This window comes from Capra hircus, chromosome 1 (genome assembly GCF_001704415.2).
Source record: "Capra hircus breed San Clemente chromosome 1, ASM170441v1, whole genome shotgun sequence".
NCBI classification, from domain to species: Eukaryota; Metazoa; Chordata; class Mammalia; order Artiodactyla; family Bovidae; genus Capra; species Capra hircus.
The window spans coordinates 99,138,972-99,161,627 of record NC_030808.1 but is presented as its reverse complement, the minus strand read 5'-3'; the positions used below and the strand labels follow the sequence as shown (position 1 = coordinate 99,161,627).

The 22,656-nt window shown below is 38.2% G+C and overlaps 1 protein-coding gene across 2 annotated transcripts in view; it reads left to right on the top strand.

Annotated features, from left to right (window-relative positions):
- Positions 1–13,866, top strand: part of SERPINI1 (serpin family I member 1) — an 80,513-nt gene extending 66,647 nt beyond the window's left edge. The window contains exons 7-9 of one of the 2 annotated variants that reach the window (XM_013964784.2): positions 10,352–10,438; positions 11,883–11,972; positions 12,202–13,866. In XM_013964784.2, the coding sequence (XP_013820238.1) occupies positions 10,352–10,438; positions 11,883–11,972; positions 12,202–12,278 (254 nt within the window). In that variant the 3' untranslated portion in view covers positions 12,279–13,866. The remainder of the gene's footprint in view (positions 1–10,351; positions 10,439–11,882; positions 11,973–12,201) is intronic. The other variant, XM_005675357.3, reaches the window with a different exon arrangement.

Genomic DNA, 22,656 nt, shown 5'->3' with positions numbered 1-22,656 from the left:
TCCTCTGCCTCTCCTACCTGTCTCCATGAGGCCCTTTGACTTATTGTGGTCCCTCCCGGTGGTCAGCTGCTTATTAATTCTTTTCTAGCAGTCATTATTCCATACATAGCCATAGATTTGGTGTCTGTGGAAGCAGAGTTCAGGATTTTGCTCCATCACCATCTTAGACTACCTCCTCGTAAGTATGTATTTAAGCTTTTAAATGAGCAGAATATTATGAATATCTTAGAAAATGATAGCAGTGGTTGCCTCAAGGACAGAAGCTATTAGGTGAGAGAGGGCTTTTGACTTCATAGGCCACTGTATTTGGTTTGGAAATTTACCTTGTGTATGTATGACTTCTTTAATACTCTTTCGTAAAGAATCCACCTGCTAAAGTAGGAGATGTAAGAGACACAGGTTTAATTCCTGGGTCAGGAAAATCCCTTGGAGAAGGAAATGGCAACTCACTCCAGGATTCTTGCCCAGAAAATTCCATGGACAAAGGAGCCTGGAAGGCTGAAGTCTATGGGGCCCAAAGAATCAGACATGACTGGGTGCACACATTTAAAAACTAATAAAATCTTTTAAAAATAACATTATTAGCAGAATTTATAAATTTAAAAGCACCCAGAAAACAATTCAGTACTGTTGGGATGCTGTTACATTTTTAAATCATGTAATGAAAATTTTAACTTTCTTCAAAAATAGTAAATGTGATGTAGCAGTGAACAACAGCAACAGCAAAATACCCTGCTTCACATTTTCTTGCTTCAGGAAAAACTGAGTGACTTGAGAGTCCTTTGCTAAGACCCCTGGAATCCGCTCTTTCATTTTCTGTTCCATGACATCTACTTTCATTTCAGACTCTCATTACTGCTGCCCTAGACTATTTCAATAGCCTCCTAAACGGTTTCCAATCTCTCTTCCATCTAATCTGTCTTATCTACCACTGCCAAGATTAATCGCCTTAAAACTCGCTCTCAGATCATTCCAGTTCCTCTTCAAAGAATCCCTTCAGTCTGCCATACACTATCCACTTCTCATCAGGACGTTCAGACCTCAGCTCCCTCCAGCCTCAGCTCCATCTGATTCCTTAGACACAGTTTGTGCTCCAGCCAAACTGAACACTCACTTGGCACCCCAAATCCCCCCAACACCCCATCTTTATGAAATCTCTCCCACCTGAAATATCTTTTGAACTGAGCCTCAGGTCAGATATCCCTAACTTTAATAAGTCACCATGATTATACCAACCAGAAGCTACCACTCCTTAACTACTACCATATTCTGTTACTTTTCTTATGTCACATATGATGTCTGCTTCTGCTGCTGCTGCTAAGTCGCTTCAGTCATGTCCGACTCTGTGCAACCCCAGAGACGGCAGCCCACCAGGCTCCCCCGTCCCTGGGATTCTCCAGGCAAGAACACTGGAGTGGGTTGCCATTTCCTTCTCCAGTGCATGAAAGTGAAAAGCGAAAATGAAGTCACTCAATCGTGTCCAACTCTTCGAGACTTCGGCAGACCACCAGGCTCCTCCGTCCATGGGATTTTCCAGCAAGAGTACTGGAGTGGGGTGCCATTGCCTTCTCTGACGTATCATGTCTAGTCTCCTAAAATTATTTATGTATTACGTATCCCCTGCCAGAATTTAAGCTCCCCCAAAGTGATCCTTATGTGTTTAAGAAGCACCCAGCACTGTTGCTTTCTGCTTTGTACTCTCTGGATGAAAGAACAAATAAGATGAGACGCTCTGTATCTGTGGTGTTTATTTTTTCACCTCAGTTTGATGTCCATTACTTTTGACGCTAAATTCCATTAACATAAAACATAGTAAAGACTCATAAACATGGAACCTAGAGAGTGCTGAGAATCATTTTCTTCTCAGGCTGTATTTTAAATGCTCATCTAGTTGCAGTGAGGATCTGGTTATAGAGTAGGACTATTTTTGTAATGGAAATGAATGTCAGCATTTGGATTAATAGGTAATCCTCTTGGAAGGTGTAAGGGGAAAGAGAAAGAGAGTACTAAATCCTTCAGCACAAAGTATGAGCTTTAATAAAGGAGCCAATAAAATAAAGGAATTAAGAAGATACAGCAAAAGCCATATTCAGGTCAGACTCAAGTACATGAATTTGTGCTGTACTGACTCTTACATCCAGCCCTTGATTGTTCTCTTTCTTCTTTTGCCTGTAAGTCAGAGAGCTGCCTTTCTCTTCCAGCTATGGTTCCAACTGAAACCATAATTCCACTTCCCCTACATTTTTGCCTGGATTTTTGCAATAGCTGACAAAGTTGATCTTCTTGCCCCCAGCTGATTGCTCATCCAATTCATGCTTTACAGCTGCTGCCACAGGTTTCTGCTAAAATCAGAGCAGTCGTGTCCTGTTCCTTCTGAATGAACCCTGGGCTCTCTAGCATCATGATCCAAGCTCTTAAAATCAAGCACATTCCCTGCCACTCCCCTCCTCCTATAGCCCCAGCTTCAGTTGGACTTTCAGGTCATCACCACTGCTTCTCTCGCCTTGCAAATATAATTCCTGACTTGGGAATGCCCTTGTCCCCTCCTCCAACTTTCACTCTTCTACTTATTCTTCAAGAACCAGTTCAAATGTCACCCTCCCTGAGCAGCTTCCTGGACATCGTTCCCTTTCTAGATGGTTTTTCTCTCCATCATCTGAACTCTGATAGTGCAAAGTGCTATCAAAGTTCTACTTTTCTTTAGATTGTTTGTTCTCTTACCTGTCACTAAGCCAAGAGCTCCTCAGAAGCCCAGAATGTGTCATAGACGTCTTTCTGTCCTCAGAGCCCAACACAATGTGGGAAGCAGGATAGATGCTGGGTGGGAGCATGCCCTTAGGAGATGATCCTGGGCCCTGCCTTGCTCCAAGCTGGGGGCTTCTCTCGAGGCTCTGGCCCTCCTCACTCCCCATGCTCCGGTCACACAGGCCTTCTCTGAGTCCTTGAACACAACTGGCTTGTATCTGCATTGCACTAGCCTTTCTCCCATTTTACCGGAAACTCTGCCTTCAGGTCAGCCCAGCGCTGACTCCTTTGTATTCTTTAGGTCTCAGCTCAAATTAATCTCCTTAGACAAGCCTTTCTTAATATCTGATATCAGGTAGTTCTTCTTACCTGCCCTAGTCACAGCTAACCCATCACTTCATCTTATTTCTTATACTTAATATACCCTGAAACTGTGGTCTTTCATTGATTTGCTTTTTTAGACATCATCCTTATTATTTAATGTCTGGACTTCCAAGGTAACTCGGTGGTAAAAAGTGAAGTGAAAGTGTAAAGAATCTGCCTGCTAATGCAGGTGATGCAGGAGACGTGGGTTCAATCCCTGGGTCAGGAAAATCCCCTGGAATACGAAATGGCCACCCACTCCAGCATTCTTTCCTGGGAAACCCCATGGACAGAGGAGCCTGGCAGGGTCGCATGGAGTCGCAAAGAGTTGGACGCAGCTGAGCAACTGAGCACGCGTTCACTGAATGTCTGCTTTCCCTCCCAGGAAGGAACTATTTAGTGCATCATAGTATACCCAGTCCATGGGGTCGCGAAGAGTCGGACACGACTGAGCAGTTTCACTTTCACTTTTCACTTTCATGCATTGGAGAAGGAAATGGCAACCCACTCCAGTATTCTTGTCTGGAGAATCCCAGGGATCGGGGAGCCTGGTGGGCTGCCATCTATGGAGCTGCACAGAGTCGGACACGACTGAAGCGACTTAGCAGCAGCAGCAGCAGCAGCAGTATACCCAGTGCATCAACAATATCAGGCACACAGGAGGTGCTCAGTACATGACTAAGTGAATGAGTGAATACATAAATGAATATTTGCTGGTCTATCACAAAATCTATGTGGAAAAAGAAGCAAGCAAACACTATTCCCACCTTGAAGGAGCTCAGATTCTTAAAACCTTTCTAAAGGTCGTGGGTGGAGCTGAAGCTCAAAATATTTTAGCAGCTAAATTACAGAGACAGAGACATTTTTGGTACCCCAGGGTTCTGATATGGAACTCCGCTCATTTTGTTATTTTAAGCCTGTCTTTGGTGACGCAGCAATCTATTTAAATTGGCTGTTTAGGAACAGTGCCACGAAGGAAGCAGTGGCATCCTCCTGTATGAAGGCCAGCCTGCCAGCGTTATGTCCATCGCAGACACTCAGAGCCTCTGGTGGCCCTGAACAATACCTCATGCAAGCAGAGTACTCAATAAATATTTGCTCAGCAGCTGAATGAATACCTTAGTATTTGGCTCTGCTTTTTTTGGAAGAGCTTGTATTATCTCCCAGTTCTTCTCTGGGGGATCTAGGCTTTGCTGGCCCTGTTCCCATCTCATCCATTGTGAAAAGCCTTGCACCATGCTGCCCGGAGGAAAGTAGGACCAGTTATTTGGCAGCAATGTCTGCAGTGACCAGAAGACACCTGCTTGGGAACAGTGTGTGGATTTTTTTTTTTTTTTGGTGTTTCTCTTTCCCAATGGTTTCTTTATTTCCATTTTTAGAGAATAGTTATCTTTTCTTGAAGCAGTAAGATAAACTCATCAGTGTGAATCTCTTTAACTCCCCTCACATAGTGATTCCTCAAATACCTGAGTGCATATACTGGTGGCTGGCAGTGTGCCTGAAACTGGGGAATGAGACAGAAGATGAATAGCACAGGAAGGTCCAGGCCCTCAGGGAGTTAGTGGCCTAGCAGGAAAGATGGCCTTGATTGACACATCATTACGCAAGGATGAGCCATATAGGAGGGCAAACATAGAGGCTATGAACTTGCCTGTATTCCCGCATGACCTTATCTCCTTCTGTGAGGTGGTGGCAGCATACTCTTTCTTAAGCCACTTACAGCTTATGTTTTATTTCAATGTAACTGCTTAAAGTTTATCCCCAAAGAAAAAGGTTCCATTTTCTTTTGTCCCCTCAGTATTCATGATGTGATTTCTCACTTTTTACGTGTTCTCTCCTACTTGTACATCCAAAGAGCTGGCATTTCTCTCAAGGTTAAGTGTTCTGAGATCTTGTTTACAACTGTAGAAACCTGCTGTCTCTGGTGGGGTTGGGACATTGGTTTCAATATTTATTTGCTATCTTTGGAATATATATGAAGACATTGGTCGTTGAGTCACATTCCCTTTGCTCTTCCACTCACTTAGATTTTCTAAGTTTTCTAGTGTGTGTGAGGTCTTTGTCTTCTTTCTATCTCTCTGGGACTGTTTTCCATCCACTCTGATTAGCGTCATATGTTTTATTTATTATAAGAATAAACTCTATAGCCAGAATTGTGGTCATGGGGCCTGTAGAGTGACAATACCCACAGTCTTACTATTAAAATACGAAATAATTAACCCCTTTCATTTGGGCTTTCCTGGTGGCTCAAACAGTAGAAAATCAGCCTGCAATTCAGGATACCTGGGTTTGATCCCAAGATTGGGAAGATCCCCGGAAGAAGGGAATGGCTACCTACTCCAGTATTCTTGCCTGGAGAATCCCCATGGACAGAGGAGCCTGGCAGGATACAGTCCATGGGGTCACAAAAAATTGGGCACGACTGAGCAACTAACACTTTCTTTTTCTTTCATTCAACAATTACTAAATGTTGGACTGTGGGCTTTTCTGATGGCTCAGTGGTTAGAGGAGCCGGGCAGGCTACACAGTCCATGGGGTTGCAAAAGAATCAGACGCAATTTAGTGACTAAAGAACAACAAAATGTTGGATTAAATACTGGTAAATTCCGCATTACCAGGAAGCTCCCTCTACTTAGGTTAGTTCACCCCTTAGGCTCACTAGATGCTAAAAACCAGGGGCGCTAAGAGGAAGGACACAATTCTTGCCTGAAGGAGGTGGAAAATCCACTGAAAAAGAGAGATAACAGTATAAATATGATATATTATGAAGGCTTAAAAAGAATTAGATCCTGGGTTCAGTGGGAAAGAGTGGTTAGTTCTACTTTAATGGGAGGTAGGAATCAGAGGAGAGCAGAAAAGTCCTGGTAGGTTTGGGATAAAAAGTGAAGGTATTAGTTGCTCAGTCGTGTCTGACTCTTTGTGATCCTATAGACTGTAGCCCACCTGCCAGGCTCCTCTGCCCATTGAATTTTCCAGGCAAGAATACTGGAGTGGGCAGCCATTCCCTTCTCCAGGGGATCTTCCCAACCCAAGGATCGAACCCGGGTCTTCCGCATTGCAGGCAAATTCTTTACTTCTGAGCCCCTAGGGAAGCCCAGGTAGGGTTGGAAGCTGAGCTTAAAAGAAGATTAGTGTCTGACTGTACAATGGTTTAGGGAGTTTCCAGGGAAACAAAGACACAGAAGTGATAAAGTGTGGTATGCTCAAGCCACTGCAGTTCAAAAAGTCTGGAACACAGTGAGTAGAGTGAAGAATGCTAAATGAAAGAGGCAGAGTCAACCTCACGGAGGCCTTCACACTGCATCCTGAGCAGGCATGTAGGTATGTGATATACTGAACGGGAGATGGGAGGGTGGGCTACCAGGTTAGAGGATAAGGGTTTAAGTAGGGGAGTAGCAAAAATGTTTGTGTTTGATGGTCATCCCAGAGGAAACTTGTGATGTGAACTGGAGGCAGAGCAGTTTTAACTGCTGACATCCCCAGAAACTCATTTTTAAAAAGGATTTGTATATGCTTCTGGGTTTAATTTTCTGATTTTAAAGAATTTTACCTCCATGTTAATAAGTGAGTTTGGCCTATGATTTTCTTTTTTTAGACAGTCCCAACCTAGACAGCATATTAAAAAACAGAGACATTACTTTGCCAACAAAGGTCCATCTAGTCAAGGCTATGGTTTTTCCAGTGGTCATGTATAGATGTGAGAGTTGGACTGTGAAGAAAGCTGAGCACTGAAGAACTGATGCTTTTGAACTGTGGTGTTGGAGAAGACTCTTGCAGTCCTTGGACTGCAAAGAGATCCAACCAGTCCATCCTAAAGGAGACCAGTCCTGGGTGTTCATTGGCAGGACTGATGTTGAAGCTGAAACTCCAATCCTTTGGCCACCTGATGTGAAGAGCTGACTCATTTGAAAAGACCCTAATGCTGGGAAAGATTGAGGGCAGGAGGAGAAGGGGATGACAGAGGATGAGATGGTTGGATGGCATCACCGACTCAATGGACATGGGTTTGGGTAGAGTCCGGGAGTTGGTGATGGACAGGGAGGCCTGGTGTGCTGCAGTTCATGGGGTCGCAAAGAGTTGGACATGACTGAGCGACTGAACTGAACTGAACTTGTTTAATTTTAATAGCAAGTTTAAGACTACCCAGAGATGACTTAGATTTCTTTTATTCTCTTTCTAGAGTCTGGAATAGTTTTATCTCAGAAAATTCTATCTATTCCTACAAGATTTGGTTAAAGTTCCCTAGAAAACCATCTAAGCTTGGAGTCTTTAATTTTGAGGGTTGGGGAAGATTCTGTCTACTGATTCAGCTACTTTAATGCTTACTGGACTATTCAGACTTTCTATATTTTTCCTTGATTCAACTTTCCGATTTATGTATGTTTGTAAAATTGTCCAGTTGATGGCAAATCTTCTGTTTCAAAGTTATCCACATAAAGGAGCACAAGAAACTTTGAGGGGAGGTGGAAATATTCTTTATCTTATTTGTGGAAGTGGGGTCATAGATATACACATCTATCAGAATTTACCAAATTGTGTATTATAAACAGATACAGTGCATAGTAAATAATTTATACCCCTTAAAGTTGATTAAGCTTCCCGGTGGTGCTAGTGGTAAAGAACCCGCCTGCCAGTGCAGGAGATGTAAGAAATGCAGGTTTAATCCCTGGGTCAGGAAGATCCCCTGGAAGAGGAAATGGCAACCCACTACAGTATTCTTGCCTGAAGAATCCCATGGACGGAGGAGCCTGGTAGGCTACAGTTCATAGAGTTGCAAAGAGTCAGATATGACTGAAGCGACTTAGCACACACACAAAGTTGATTAACGTTTCTCTGCAGAAAATTATACACAGCATTCTTTGTGATTTTTAAAAATTCTCTTCTATGGACACTCCTTACCTAGGTACTGCCACTTGCACACTCAGGGCCATTGATGTGTGACCCTGCATTAACTGGCAGACTGATAAAAATGGATGGCAGAATCTGAAAATAATATAGCACCATATAAATACTAAATAGTTAATATATTTTACTTTCTTGGAGTTCAGTGTTTTGCCAACTAAATTGCTTTTACTAGTTACTTAATGCAATTGATATTTTTCTTTTCATTTGCTAAAAAAGACTCGCCATCTGGATTTGAGAGAGCTAGGTATACTTGTTTAATGTAAAACTTTATGCCTTCTAATTTTCTTCTAGTTATTAAATGCATTCTAGAAGAAAATATCATAATATGTGAGATGGACTATTTCATAAGTCAGGGCTTATATCTTATTGCTAAATATGAGCTGAAGAAGGAATAGATCTATGAAAAGAATAATCAGAGATGCCACCAGTTTGTCTTGAGGCTTATTCAGAACAAGCAGGAGCTTTTCAAGAGGTGTACCAAAAATGTTCTCGAACATCATTTTCTAACCGTATCAGATAATTATGTGTTTTTGAAAGTAGTACTAAGCAGTTTAATGGGAAATCAATGCTGCTTTTACTGAATGGAGCTCGGCATCAGCAACAAAGCTAATTATCTTAAATTTGAAGTAGACCTCCTGGGGTGAAAAAAAAAAAGGTACAAACTTGAGTAATCCTTTCTCTTGCTTCCTTGTGCTATTTTTTCTTTTTTCTGTACTTGAGGTACCTCCTGGTTGTTTTGTTTTAATGTTGAAGAGAAGTTGGAAGTGCAAGACTGAATACTGTTGTATTGTATCATTTGCTAGGACTCCCATAACAAAGCACTACAGACTGAGTGGCTTAAATAACAGACATTTATTTCATCATAGTTGTAGAGGCTGAAAGTCCAAGATTAAGGTGTCTTCAGGGCTGGTTTCTTATGAGACCTCTCTCTCTGAGTTATAGATGGCCGTCTTCTATGTCTTCACATGTTGTATTAGTCAGTGTTCTCCAGATAAAACAGATCCAACAGGATGAATGGATATACACACACAGATGGCTATGTGCATTTGTGTCTATACATTTACACACACACACACACAGATTGAGATTTATTTTAAGGAGTTGGCTTGCACAATTGTGCAGGATATGTGGGTTTGACCCCTGGGTTGGGAAGATCCCTTGGAGAAGGAAATGGCAACCCACTCTAGTATTCTTGCCTGGGAAATCCCATGGACAGAGGAGCCTGATGGGCTACAGTCCATGGGGTCACAAAGAGTAAGACACAACTTAGTGACTAAAGAACAACAGCAATTTCCAAATACAGTCCTATCATGAAATCTTGAGGGTTAGAGCTTCAATATATGCATTTTAGAGAACAAATTCAAGCTGCTGCTGCTGCTAAGTCACTTCAGTCATGTCCAACTTTGTGCAACCCCAGAGACGGCAGCCCACCAGGCTCCCCCGTCCCTGGGATTCTCCAGGCAAGAACACTGGAGTGGGTTGCCATTTTCTTCTCCAAAGCATGAAAGTGAAAAGTGAAAGTGAAGTCACTCAGTCGTGTCTGACTCTTAGCGACTCCTTGGACTGCAGCCTACCAGGTCCCTCCGTCCATGGGATTTTCCAGGCAAGAGTACTGGAGTGGGGTGCCATTACCTTCTCTGAAATTCAAGCTACAACAGCCATCAACTTAAAAGTAAGCATAACTGAAAAGACAATTCAAAGGGAAAAACAGCCCTCCTAATATTAAAAATGTTATTTAGCCTGACTTTAAGATAAAGTGTGTGTTTGAAACCTGAGATAAACCAATTAACTGGAATGGGAAATAACGTTTTAATATATTCATATTTCTACAATCTAGAAGTCGAGTTTGTTTTCCTTTGCCAAGGATATTTATATTATCACAGTAATTAGAGATTAGATTTTTTTTAAATTTCTTATTTTGGTTATATGTGAATTTCTACCCATTTTCATTTTATGTTTTTAAGTTTCAAGTTAGAGAGAAACAGGTAAGGAGTTTTTCTTGAGTTATGAACTAATTTGAAATTGTTATTAAAAACAAAGCCACATTTTGCTTTTCCTGGCAATATATGAAATAAACAATGGGAATATTACCAATAAAATGGAGGAGAAAATTAGCAAGAGAATATAATATAAAAGACAAAACAGAAAATACATCTTCAACAGTTCTCTCAAATCAATAAAAGTAATCTTACAACATTATCTCATATGTTTTATATCAGTACCTTATGTCATTTATGTTTTTCAGATCTGTTTAACTAAAGGGTAAAGTGCTTCCCTATCTCTGATACCAAAAAAAAAAAAAAAAGCTTCTGCTATCTCTCTCTCTTTTTTTTTGCAGATAACAAAGAGATTTTCCTTTCCAAAGCAATTCACAAGTGCTTCATAGAGGTCAATGAAGAAGGCTCAGAAGCTGCTGCTGCCTCAGGTGCCAAACTGTGGTTTTCCCAAATCTCACCTTTTCTAGATTTGTATTCTTAAAGCAATCTTGGGTGGGGGAATGGGAGTCATTTTTAGAACCAAGTCATAAAACTGATGCTGCCCTCACTTAGAAGTCAAGCTAATGATGAACCTGCTAGGATTTTCCAAATAGGATATGAAACATGCATTCATTTCAGTGCCCCATGCAGAGTAACTCCCATCTCTAATGAGAGGCAGGAGGAGATCGTCAGCTCTGCAGAATAGATTTTCCTGCTGTGCTGTCCATTTAAATATTTAAAATATTTCCCTTCTGCCCCGTTAAACATTTTTCTTTCTATTTAATTATTTGTGGGAGTTAGTTCTTAATTTTGTCAGTGAAGAGCTTTGATTTTTTTAAAAGCCCATGCACAAACAAGCATACATGATAGCATGCAATACAAAATTTTAAGTTAATAATAAAATAATAATTTTAAATGAAAATTTTAAAAAATTTACCTAAATCATGCATCAAAAACAACAACAACAACAACAGTAAATGTCCTTAATTATTCTGAACATTCTGATTTCCTTAGTTAAATGAGAAGGATTTTTCTTTTCTCAGTTATTTGTTTGATTTTATTTCAATATCATGTTCAACAGCCATCACCAAATTTTAGAAGGATTTTTCCCTTCTCTAGTAAAATGTAACACATCATGTTTGTACACATTTTTAACCTCTGCATACATTTACCCATTAAAAGGATCTCATCAGTTAAAACGGTATTTGAGGGAGGAAATAGAAACAGTAGTCTCAGGCATTGAGAAAGCTTCAAATCTTACATCATTTAATCTTGGCCTTTTCCTGACAACACATCACCCTGCAGCAAGTATAAAATGATTATCCCCCAATAAGGACCTCAAGGGAATTCAGTTTCCCAGCTGTAGGAAACATCATTGAATCTCTCCCTGCTGTATTTTCTCTTTAATCACTGCTGTTCTGGCCACTTGCTAGAAGCCTGGTGACTTGCTATGTGAAATCCCCATTTCAGATAAAAGAAATGATGATTTGGTAATATAAAGAAACTGGGGGAGGGGAAAACTGGAGGAGGGTATTTGGTTTTTTGTTTTTGTTTTTTTTTTCCACTTTCCCTGACTTAAGTCATTTTATTAAAGCCGTAAGTATTTGTCTGAGGCCGAGAATAAAAATTTGTAATAGGCAGAATAAATTATCCTCTGTTTTCGGTGGGGTGATGGGAGGAAACTGTGTGTGTGTACATGTTTGTGTACGTATTTGTTTTTCTTTAAGATCAAATAGAGATGTTAGCTCATTTACAATTTTTCTCTCTTTAAGTCTTTACAATCTTGCTTTGTGTAAATCATTACCTTTGTGCTGAACATAGATGGTTTGGAGAAATTGCTCATTAGTCCCTGCATATCCACAGACATGTAATTACTTTCTCTCTGTGCTACAGGAATGATTGCAATTAGCAGGATGGCTGTGCTGTATCCTCAAGTTATTGTCGACCATCCATTTTTCTTTCTTATCAGGAACCGGAGAACAGGTAAGTCTGTTGTGAGAACAGAACTTTATTTATGGCCAAAAAGAAATCATTTGTTAATTGAAAACATATTCCTGCATTTTTATCAGATAATTTCTAATGTTCAAATGATTTTTTAAGTGACAATAGTTTATTCACATTCTTATCTTTAGAACATTGCTAATTGTAAGCAAGAAGGAAAATAAATAGCTTTAGTTCAACTCCTTTTTTGTTCACTCCCTACCCAATGCAGGTACAATCCTATTCATGGGACGAGTCATGCATCCTGAAACCATGAACGCCAGTGGACATGATTTTGAGGAACTTTAAATCATGTTATTTGAGTAACAAAGAAAACAGTAACTCAGCACATTATGTTTGCAACTGATATATATTCGAGACTTGTGTTTTATAGTATATCTTAAAATAATATTTAAAATAGTTCCTGAAAAAATAATGTATGTAAATTATAAGCCAACTTGTCAAGGAATGTTATCAGCATTATTGAGATAATGGTCCTGTCATGTCATTGTGTTTGTTGTGCTAGTATTTAAAATAAAAGTACATAGTGAACATGTGAACAGCTCTGTTTCTCATTGTAGAAGTTGTAGCATATAGACACCTCTAGGGAGAATTTGGAAACAGTGGTACTTCTGGACTTCTCAAGTCTTTCATAATTGCACAGAAACAAAGCACCAAAGGAAATTAGTGTTGTTCGCTTATACATAACAAGCAACAACTAGTGAGGTATTTTTGTGGACAGCTAGTCCACAAAAACTCTGATTGCTATTTCTCTGAAGACAGTGTATAGTTTAAAATAAAAATCTGCAAACTAAACATCTTTCATGTGGCTCCATGAAAATACTTGTTAGGAAAAAATTGGGGCTATGCCAACCCATAGCTTATAGCTATAGCTTATTGACTATGTCTTTAAAGATCCACTTGGCTTCATAAGGGTGATATAGATTACAAGCCTGGTATATCACCATGTAGTATATCTGACCTACAACTTAGTTCCCCCAAGTCCCCAAATCTATCTATATCTGATATAGATTACAAGCCTGGTATATCACCATGTAGTAAAATCTGACCTACAACTTAGTTCCCCCAAGTCCCCAAATAAGCCAGATGAGCAAACTAATAAGAAAAATATGCCCTCTGGTATGTCACTGGAGAATAAACTAGAAAAACTCTGCTGGTACAGATATTGGAAACTAGCAGGTCACAGGCCAAAAGCTGCTCGCAGGGATGTTCTTGTTTGTTCTGTGTAAGAGGTTTTCCTTTTTTGAACTTAAAGGTCTATAATTGGAGTATCGCATTCCTTGTTTTTCCCATTGGCTCCTGATGGTTCTGGAATACACTTGTGTTTGAGACCTCTTGAGAGAGATGTCCTTTGCATAATGTTTTGCTTTTATTTTCTAGTACAAATGTTGTCAATTCCAGTGGGGACAGAATCAATTTCTTAAGTTCTCTAGTAAATTATTTTGTTATCTTGTGGCTGAAATAGCATTCCTTTGTTGAGGGGTGGGGGGTGGGTACATGGGGGAAGGAATAATCTCATCAGATTCCATGAGCAGAACCAGACTCATTTAATGCCAAATGTTTGATTCTTTGATTAATAATTTCTGAAAAAGTTTGAAATGTTTCAAAATTTAACAGAAACAGTTTGATTGTGACTTTCTTGTATGTTAGGTATCTTGCTATTATTTGGAGTTGTTAAGAAGATTGATATTATTAACTTTGATTCTGTTCAGGAGAACTGTGGTTTAGAGCGAGCAGGCCTGACTTTGACATACTGAATTCTAAACTGAGAGGAAAAACTTGAAAATCTGAATTTTTAAAAAGTTCCTTTGGTGATTTTGTTATACACTAAATCTTGAATGTTGCTAAAATAAAGGATACATGTAGAACACTTAAATATTATTTGTTTGCATAAATGAGTACTCAGTCGTTCAGTCACGTCCAACTCTATGACCCTGTCGTCTGTAGCCCACAAGGCTCCTCTGTCTATGGGGATTCTCCAGGCAAGAATACTAGAGTGGGTTGCCATTTCCTCCTCCAAGGGATCTTCCTGACCCAGGGATTGAACCCACATGTCCTGCGTCCCTTAGCATTGACAGGCGGATTCTTTACCAATGAACCCCTGGGAAGCCTCACTAGTTGTTTAAATGTGGTTAGTTTATAGAAAATTAGATCAATCAATGAAGTATGCTAAATTGGTTTTTTATGTGTAATGCTATCACTTGGGTATCTAATTAAAAATGCAGATTCTCATTTAGTAGCTTTGGGGTGGGACCTGAAATTCTACATTTTTAACAAGTTCCCAGGATATGCCATTACTGTTGGCCCATTGACTCAGGTTGGTAGCAAAGCTCCACTTAACATAGGTTTACATGTTTGATAGTTTTACATATTAAAACAGAAAAATTTTATAATTTTCATGCAACTTGGAGAGATTCAAGAGAGAGGGTTATAGTTTACATTGAGTGCAGTAAATTTATTGAAAAATGATTCTACTTGAGTTCTTTTTTCTATTACACACTATAGAAAGATGCAGACTTCTTTTGCATATTAGAACACTTGAAATATAGTCTTTAAAAATATAAAGACATTTATAGGCAATGCCCACGAAAGAGTTTATGAGTATCCAAGGACACAATATTTAACATTTAATCTTTTACTACTTGTATATTCAGAAGACTTATAGTTTATTCATAAAGCTGAGGTTATTGGAGACCAGCATTCTCATTTTCATTTATAATGTACACAGGCTGTTGATTCAGTATTGATATTCTGAGTTTGTGATGTTCCTTATTACCGTTTCACTACTTCTTAAGCATTACCTATATTATTATATCTGTGTAGCCATCAGTCAACTAAATGAGTTACCTATAAGGGACAGTAAACATCATTAGACAAGCATGTGAATTTTGTAAAGTCCAAAATGTAATTTTTATTTGCTGATACAAAATTAAAATTTACCATTCAGAATGTTTACCTTCAGTTCAATTCAGTTCAGTTCAGTTGCTCAGTCATGTCCGACTCTTTGCGACCCCATGAATTGCAGTACGCCAGGCCTCCCTGTCCATCACCAACCCCCGGAGTTCACTCAAACTCACATCCATCGAGTCGGTGATGCCATCCAGCCATCTCATCCTCTGTCGTCCCCTTCTCCTCCTGCCCCCAATCCCTCCCAGCATCAGAGTCTTTTCCAATGAGTCAACTCTTCGCATCAGGTGGCCAAAGTATTGGAGTTTCAGCTTTAGTATCAGTACTTCCAAAGAACACCCAGGACTGATCTCCTTCAGAATGGACTGGTTGGATCTCCTTGCAGTCCAAGGGACTCTCAAGAGTTTTCTCCAACACCACAGTTCAAAAGCATCAGTTCTTCGGCACTCAGCTTCCTTCACAGTCCAACTCTCACATCCATACATGACCACTGGAAAAACCATAGCCTTGACTAGACAGACTGTTGTTGGCAAAGTAATGTCTCTGCTTTTGAAAATACTACCTAGATTGGTCATAACTTTCCTTCCAAGGAGTAAGCATCTTTTAATTTCATGGCTGCACCATCTGCAGTGATTTTGGAGCCCCAAAAAATAAAGTCTGACACTGTTTCCACTGTTTTCCCATCTATTTCCCATGAAGTGATGGGACCGGATGCCATGATCTTCGTTTTCTGAATGTTGAGCTTTTCACTCTCCTCTTTCAGTTTCATCAAGAGGCTTTTTAGTTCCTCTTCACTTTCTTCCATAAGGGTGGTGTCATCTGCATATCTGAGATTATTGATATTTCTCCCGGCAATCTTGATTCCAGCTTGTGTTTCCTCTAGTCCAGCGTTTCTCATGATGTACTCTGCATAGAAGTTAAATAAGCAGGGTGACAATATACAGCCTTGACGTACTCCTTTTCCTATTTGGAACCAGTCTGTTGTTCCATGTCCAGTTCTAACTGTTGCTTCCTGACCAGCCTACAGGTTTCTCAAGAGGCAGGTCAGGTGGTCTGGTATTCCCATTTCTTTCAGAATTTTCTACAGTTTATTGTGATCCACACAGTCAAAGGCTTTGGCATAGTCAATGTTTACCTTAAAATATTTCAAAACAATTTAGATGTCTCTTAAGTGAAAATGAAGACTACCTTATTATTAGCATGTTTATGGAGGGCTTAAAAATAGAATATTTGATAGTACCAAGATTTTCCTATTATTTTGTCTTCTTTATAATTTCTTCAATGTTTCCTTTCTATTGAAAAATAAATCTTTTTTTAGTTTCTTTTTATTTAAATTGGGACATAGTTGATTTATAATATTATATTAGTTTCAGGTATACTACATAATAATTCATATTTTTTGTAGCTTATACTCCATTTAAAGTTATTATGAAATACTGCCTATATTCCCAGTGGTATACAGTATATTTTTGTTGCTTGTTTATTTTTACAAAGTAGTTTTTACCTCTTAACCTTCCTACTTTATCTTGCCCCTCTGCTCTTTCCTCTCCCCATTGGTAACCACTAGTTTTTCCTCTACATCTATAAGTCTGTTTCTTTTTCATTACATTCATTTGTTTGTTTTATTTTTTAGATTCCACATATATTTGGTAACATACAGTATTTGTCTTTCTCTTGTTTTACTTAGCAGAGTATCCTCTAGATCCATCCCTGGTTTTGCAAATGGCAAAATTTCTTTCTTTTTATGGCTGATTAATGTTCCATACATATACATACGCCACATCTTTGTTATTCATTCATCTGTTGTTGGGCATTTAGACTGCTTCCGTATCTTGGCTATTGTAAATAATGCTGCTATGAATCTTGGGGTACATGTATCTTTTCAAATTAGTGTTTTCATTTTCTTAAGCTGCAAGCACAGGAGTAGAATTACTGGATTACATGGTACTTATATTTTTAGTGTTTTGAGGAGAAAAGTTAAAAAGCATAGGCCAGTTTCATTTCCTTTAAAATGTATGTTAGCACACAAACACATAGACAGACACATATGATGTGCACAGCCAGCTTACAAAAACTTTTCTGTTTGTCTCATATCTGGGGGAGGAAATCAACAACAATGACACATTTTCTGCTTTTACTTTAAATCATTTTTTCAGCTTCACTGAAGTATAATTGACAAATAAAATTGTATATATTTAAACTTTACAACACAATTATTTGATATATGTATACATTGTGATTAACACAACCAAGTTGATTAATAAATATATCACCTCATATGGTTACCTTGTGTGTGTGTGTGTGTGTGTGGTGAGAATGCTTTAGGTGTATTCTCTTAGCAAATTTTAAGCATACAATATAGTATTCTTAGCTATGGTCACCATGCTGTGCATTAGATCTCCAGAACTTATGCATCTTATAATCAAAAGTTTGTATCCTCTGCTCAGTATCTCCCTACTTCCCCCACCCCTCAGCATATAAAACCACCATTCTACTCTCTGTTTCTATGAGTTTAACTGTTTTTTGGGTGTTCCACATACAATTGATACCATACAGTATTTGTCTTCCTTTTTATGACTTATTTCACATAGCACAAGGCCCTCCAGGTTTATCCCTGTTATAAATAAGCCCCTCAGCCCTGGCTAACACCATTCTATTTGGTTTCTATGTACTCTTACTTTTTATTTTATTTATCTTTTATTTTTAGATTTTTCATTATGAGACCATACAGTATTTGTCTTTCTCTGTCTATCTTATTTCACTTAGCATGGTGTCCTTCAGATTCATCCACGCTATTGCAGGATTTCCATCTTTTTGTGACTGAATAATATTCCTTTGTGTGTGTGTGTTTATTTATATGTGTATTACACAGAAATACACATATTACACTTGTATATATATATATTTGTGTGTGTGTATATATATATGTATGTATTACACAGGAATATCTTTATCCATTTCTTTATCCATTCAAACATCAATGGATATTTAAGTTATTTTATGCCTTTATGAATAATGCTGCAATAAATGCAAGAGTACAGATATCTCTTCAAGATACTAATTTTTTTCCTTTGGATATATACTTTAGATATTAAGTCCTTGTCATATATGGTTTGCAAATAATATTTTCTCCCATTTTTTAGATTCCCTTTTCATTTTGTTGATGGTTACTTTTGTTCTACAAAAGCTTTTTAGTTTGATGCAATCCCATCTGTTGTTTTTACTTTTATTGCCTGTGATTTTGGTGTCATATCCAAAAAATGATGGCCAAGACCAAAATCAGGATCTTTCCCCCTATGTTTTGCCCTAAGAAAACAAACATAGAGAATATGAAACTCAGCTTGTTTCATGTCTGACAACTAAGTTATTCCTGAGGGAATTCTGAAGTCTCTACATGAACATAAAAATACCTCATGTAAAGAACTCCATCTTATGAAAACTGAGAGATATTTCCACAAAACAAGCAGTTTACAGATAGAATATAGTTTACCATTAATAAGCAAAAAACTAAAAGTACATCCTAAATACATTGGCTTCTGATTTTGATGAGACAAAGATGCACAGAGTTATGGAAAAGGTGTTTAATTAATGAAAATAAAACCAGTTGCAAATAAGATACATACTGTCCTTTGTCCAAATCTGGGCCTTATTATAAATGAAATATAGATAAACTTTTCCTCTTGTTGAAAATTGCAGAGATCTTTCTCTATTTGGGGGAAAATTGCATTATTATTTGTGACATATGGCATGTTCCAGAAAATGTTTCTTTAGCAGTCATCATAGCTACTGGCTGATATAGCAGCTTTTTCTCTTCCTCAAATAGAAGACAATGTTTCATCTCTCCCCTCTTCTGAAAGTTTTGTGATAATTCACAAACATACAAATCTGATATTTGTTCACACAATTGCTCTTTGTCCGTTATTTAAGGAAAATTGCCAATGAAGAGCATATTCTTTTCCACATGATTGAGTCACCCCTGCTTCAACAATTTTCTGCTTAAGTATTTATAACCAGATTCCTATGGAAAAACACAGACCGTGTGGCAAGAGAGAAAACCAAATTTAAACACCAGATCTGCCATTTACTAGATGTCTGTCCTTGGAACCAGTTGTTTAATTTTCATATGTGTATTCAATTAGTAACATCTACTTCGTAGGGTAATCTGAGGATTAAATGATATAATGTGTATGACGAATACAATAAGCACTTGACACATAGCAGTCAGTCACGAAAGGCTGGTTGTTAGCATTAACGTGACCATATTTCAGCTCTTCTAAGGCACATCATTTTTCAGATTTTAACATTAAGAGAATGGAGTGATCAATCAATGATGTCTTACAATTGCTGGTGAAGGTAATAGCCATGACTTAGATGGAATTGCTTATATACGCAGCAATCTTGTTACATGATGGCAGCCTAACTCTTGACTTCTCAGTCCACAAACCACTGAGAAAGACTCATAATGACTGTCGGAGGAAGCACTGTGAATTGTCTAAAAACTTTTCATTCATTTTTCTGTCAGATAAAGTGCCAGTTTCAAAACTTGTGAAACAGGTGTCAATAGCTTAAGGGAAAGTCCTAGAGGCAAAAGTTGCACTCTGGGAATGTCTGTGTCATGCCCCAGCTCTTAATAGCATGGAGGACAATGGCGTGGGCAAACACAGACCTCAGTCCCAGCATAGGAAGCTACTTGGAGCTGGACTCTGCTGAAGAAACATTAAAGTGAAAATATGAGCAAAATGCAATGTTTCTTCAGCAGAGTCCAGCTCCAAGTCCCTTCCTATGCTGTGATTGAGGTCTGTGTTTGCCCATAAGTATGATCCATAATGGAGAAGGCAATGGCACCCCACTCCAGTACTCTTGCCTGGAAAATCCCAAGGACAGAGGTGCCTGGAAGGCTGCAGTCCATGGGGTCGCTGAGGGTCGGACACGACTGAGCGACTTCACTTCCACTTTTCACTTTCATGCATTGGAGAAGGAAATGGCAACCCACTCCAGTGTTCTTGCTTGGAGAATCCCAGGGACAGGGGAGCCTGGTGGGCTGCCGTCTGTGGGGTCGCACAGAGTCGGACACGACTGAAGTGACTTAGCAGCAGCAGCATGATCCATAATAAAATGTATTTAAAATTTAAATAAGTCTAAAAGATATACTTAATGTTTCAAATGAATTTGAAATACACCTTCTGTTTAATGTGTCGTAGTTTAACTGGAAGCAGGTTTTTCCTTCTAAGCTTACATAAAACAAAGGGGTGTCCTAAAACTGATGTCTTGAATTGGACGAAATATATTATTCACAGCAAGATTTGTGAAAGAAGCATATTTGTTAAAGTACATAGTGAGTGGAAATGTTGTTATATATAATTTTCAAAAGAGATTGCTTTTCCATACTTTTAAAAGAGGGCAGGGAGGCAGTGTGTGAGCAAGAAAAGGAAAATGGGAGTAGAACAGCAAATATTCGCAAGCTACCTGCAAATGGTAATTATTTTCAGCAAAATGACTCCACGGATCTAAAGTAGACTGAACTTGATCATTAAAAAACACCTGAAAGAATTTTTCTGGCATTCATCACACAGAAGTGAATGCTAATGACTGGAATATGTGTGAGGAGAGCAGAGTGGGAGGGTGGGAGTATTGAATCTAGTTTTTATTTTTTTTTTAATTTACACCTCAATGTAGTTTAATGACATTCTCACCTTACATACTCTATATACTAATTAGAGGCAGTCCATGAGGAAGCTGATAAGTATCAGATTAAATGGCAGAGGTTAAATTTTGTCCTGAAAATTTTTTTCCTTCCAGTAAAAACCTTTCTTCCAATAAAACTGTTTTAAATTAGCTGGTCTTGACAATTCACAGAAGCTATAATCACACAATAGTTCGTTAGCAATGGAATTTTAATTTTTAATTTCATTGCCTTTGCATGGATCAATTTCTAGGGCATTTCCTATGTCATAATGATGCCAATGGAAGAAAATTTTAAATGAATGCTAGATCTTGGTATTTTCGAAAAAAAAAATATTTTTCTAATTGAAATTATCCGGAAATATTTACTTGAACCAAATAAACTGGATTGCATTTTATTCATGTGACTTGTACTTCAAATAGTAGTTACTGAGTTTTTTCATTAATATCTATTCCATCAATAAAACTAAAACTCTTTAGCAAGAACTAAAGTCTTAAATTTCGACCTGGGCAAGTTTTAAAAGGGAAAATGACATGCCACAAGATGTCACTGTAATCCTAATAAACCAATAAGGGTAGTATCTGCTTTTATTTCAACATTAAAAGAAGTTAAGTGAGAAAAAACTCACAATAGGCACAAAGCAGTCGGTAATGTTACAATCTATCTTTTCAAATCTATACACAACTCTAAAAAGTACACCTTGGAATGAGCCTCTGTTATTCAATGACGACTTTCATAGAATAGAATATGAATCTTTCATTCTTTTGAAATAAAATCATCTTCATTTTTATGACAAAATTCTATCTAGCCTGATTCAGATTTCAAATATAATATACTTTGGACTGATAGGAAATAAAAACTCCAAGTTTAAGATCCACTGAAAGCTCTCACCAGTTCTATGATGCTTTTGATGTCTATGGAAGACTCCATTGCCAGCCAGAATGGAGATAAAATTGTGAGAAAAACACAGTATGGGCCATTTAAAAAAAAAAAAAAGGGAAAAAAAAATCTCTCTTCATAATATACTTGAGACAAAAATCGTAAATGAACTACTCATTCTTGTTAACTTCCCTGTAGAAAATCTTCTGATTCACATCCTACAGTCAAAGCACACAGATTAAAAGGGCATCTATGAACCTGTTTCAACTATAGTGACAAACTCATGGGGAAAAGTGAGTTTAGTTAGTTATTTTACTGATAGAACAACCTGTCACTTATTAAAGAGAGTCCTTTTAATGCTCTGAGCATGTAAAATGATACTACATTCAGTTTTATGCTGTATTTACAAGGAACTGATTGTTTTGTATATATTGATTTGGGGGCATTTTTTTAAAAAGTTGTCCCATTTTTAAAAGGAGTGTCTCCTTTACAATACTGTATTGGTTTTGCCATACATCAACATGAATCCGCCACGGGTGTACATAAGTTCCCAATCCTGAACTCCCCTCCCACCTCCCTCCCCATACCATCCCACTGGGTTATCCCAGTGCACCAGCCCCAAGCATCCTGTATCCTGCTTCGAACCTAGACTGGTGATTCATTTCTTATATGATATTATACATGTTTCAATGCCATTCTCCCAAATCATCCTGCCCTCTCCCTCTCCCATAGAGTCAAAAAGTCTGTTCTGTAACTCTGCGTCTCTTTTGCTGTCTCGCATACAAGGTTATTGTTACCATCTTTCTAAATTCCATATATACGTGTTAGTATACTGTATTGGTGTTTTTCTTTCTGGCTTACTTCACTCTGTATAATTGGCTCCAGTTTCATCCACCTCATTAGAACTGATTCAAATGTATTCTTTTTGATGGCTGAGTAATACTCCAGTAATAATGTTAGTATATAAAATCCATTCATTATAGAAAGTTTATACTACAATGTGTCATATAGAAAAATATCATTTTTAGTCTTATTAAAAGTATCTTATGCATAAACATTAATTTTATTACAAGGGAATCATGAAAATAGTGCTTGTTGCCTTTCTTTATTAGCACTTTCATAAAGTAAAAAAAATCACTATTTTAGATCTACTAGTCACTTTAAGTGGAAAAATGTAAAGAGAAAAAAGTTAACACC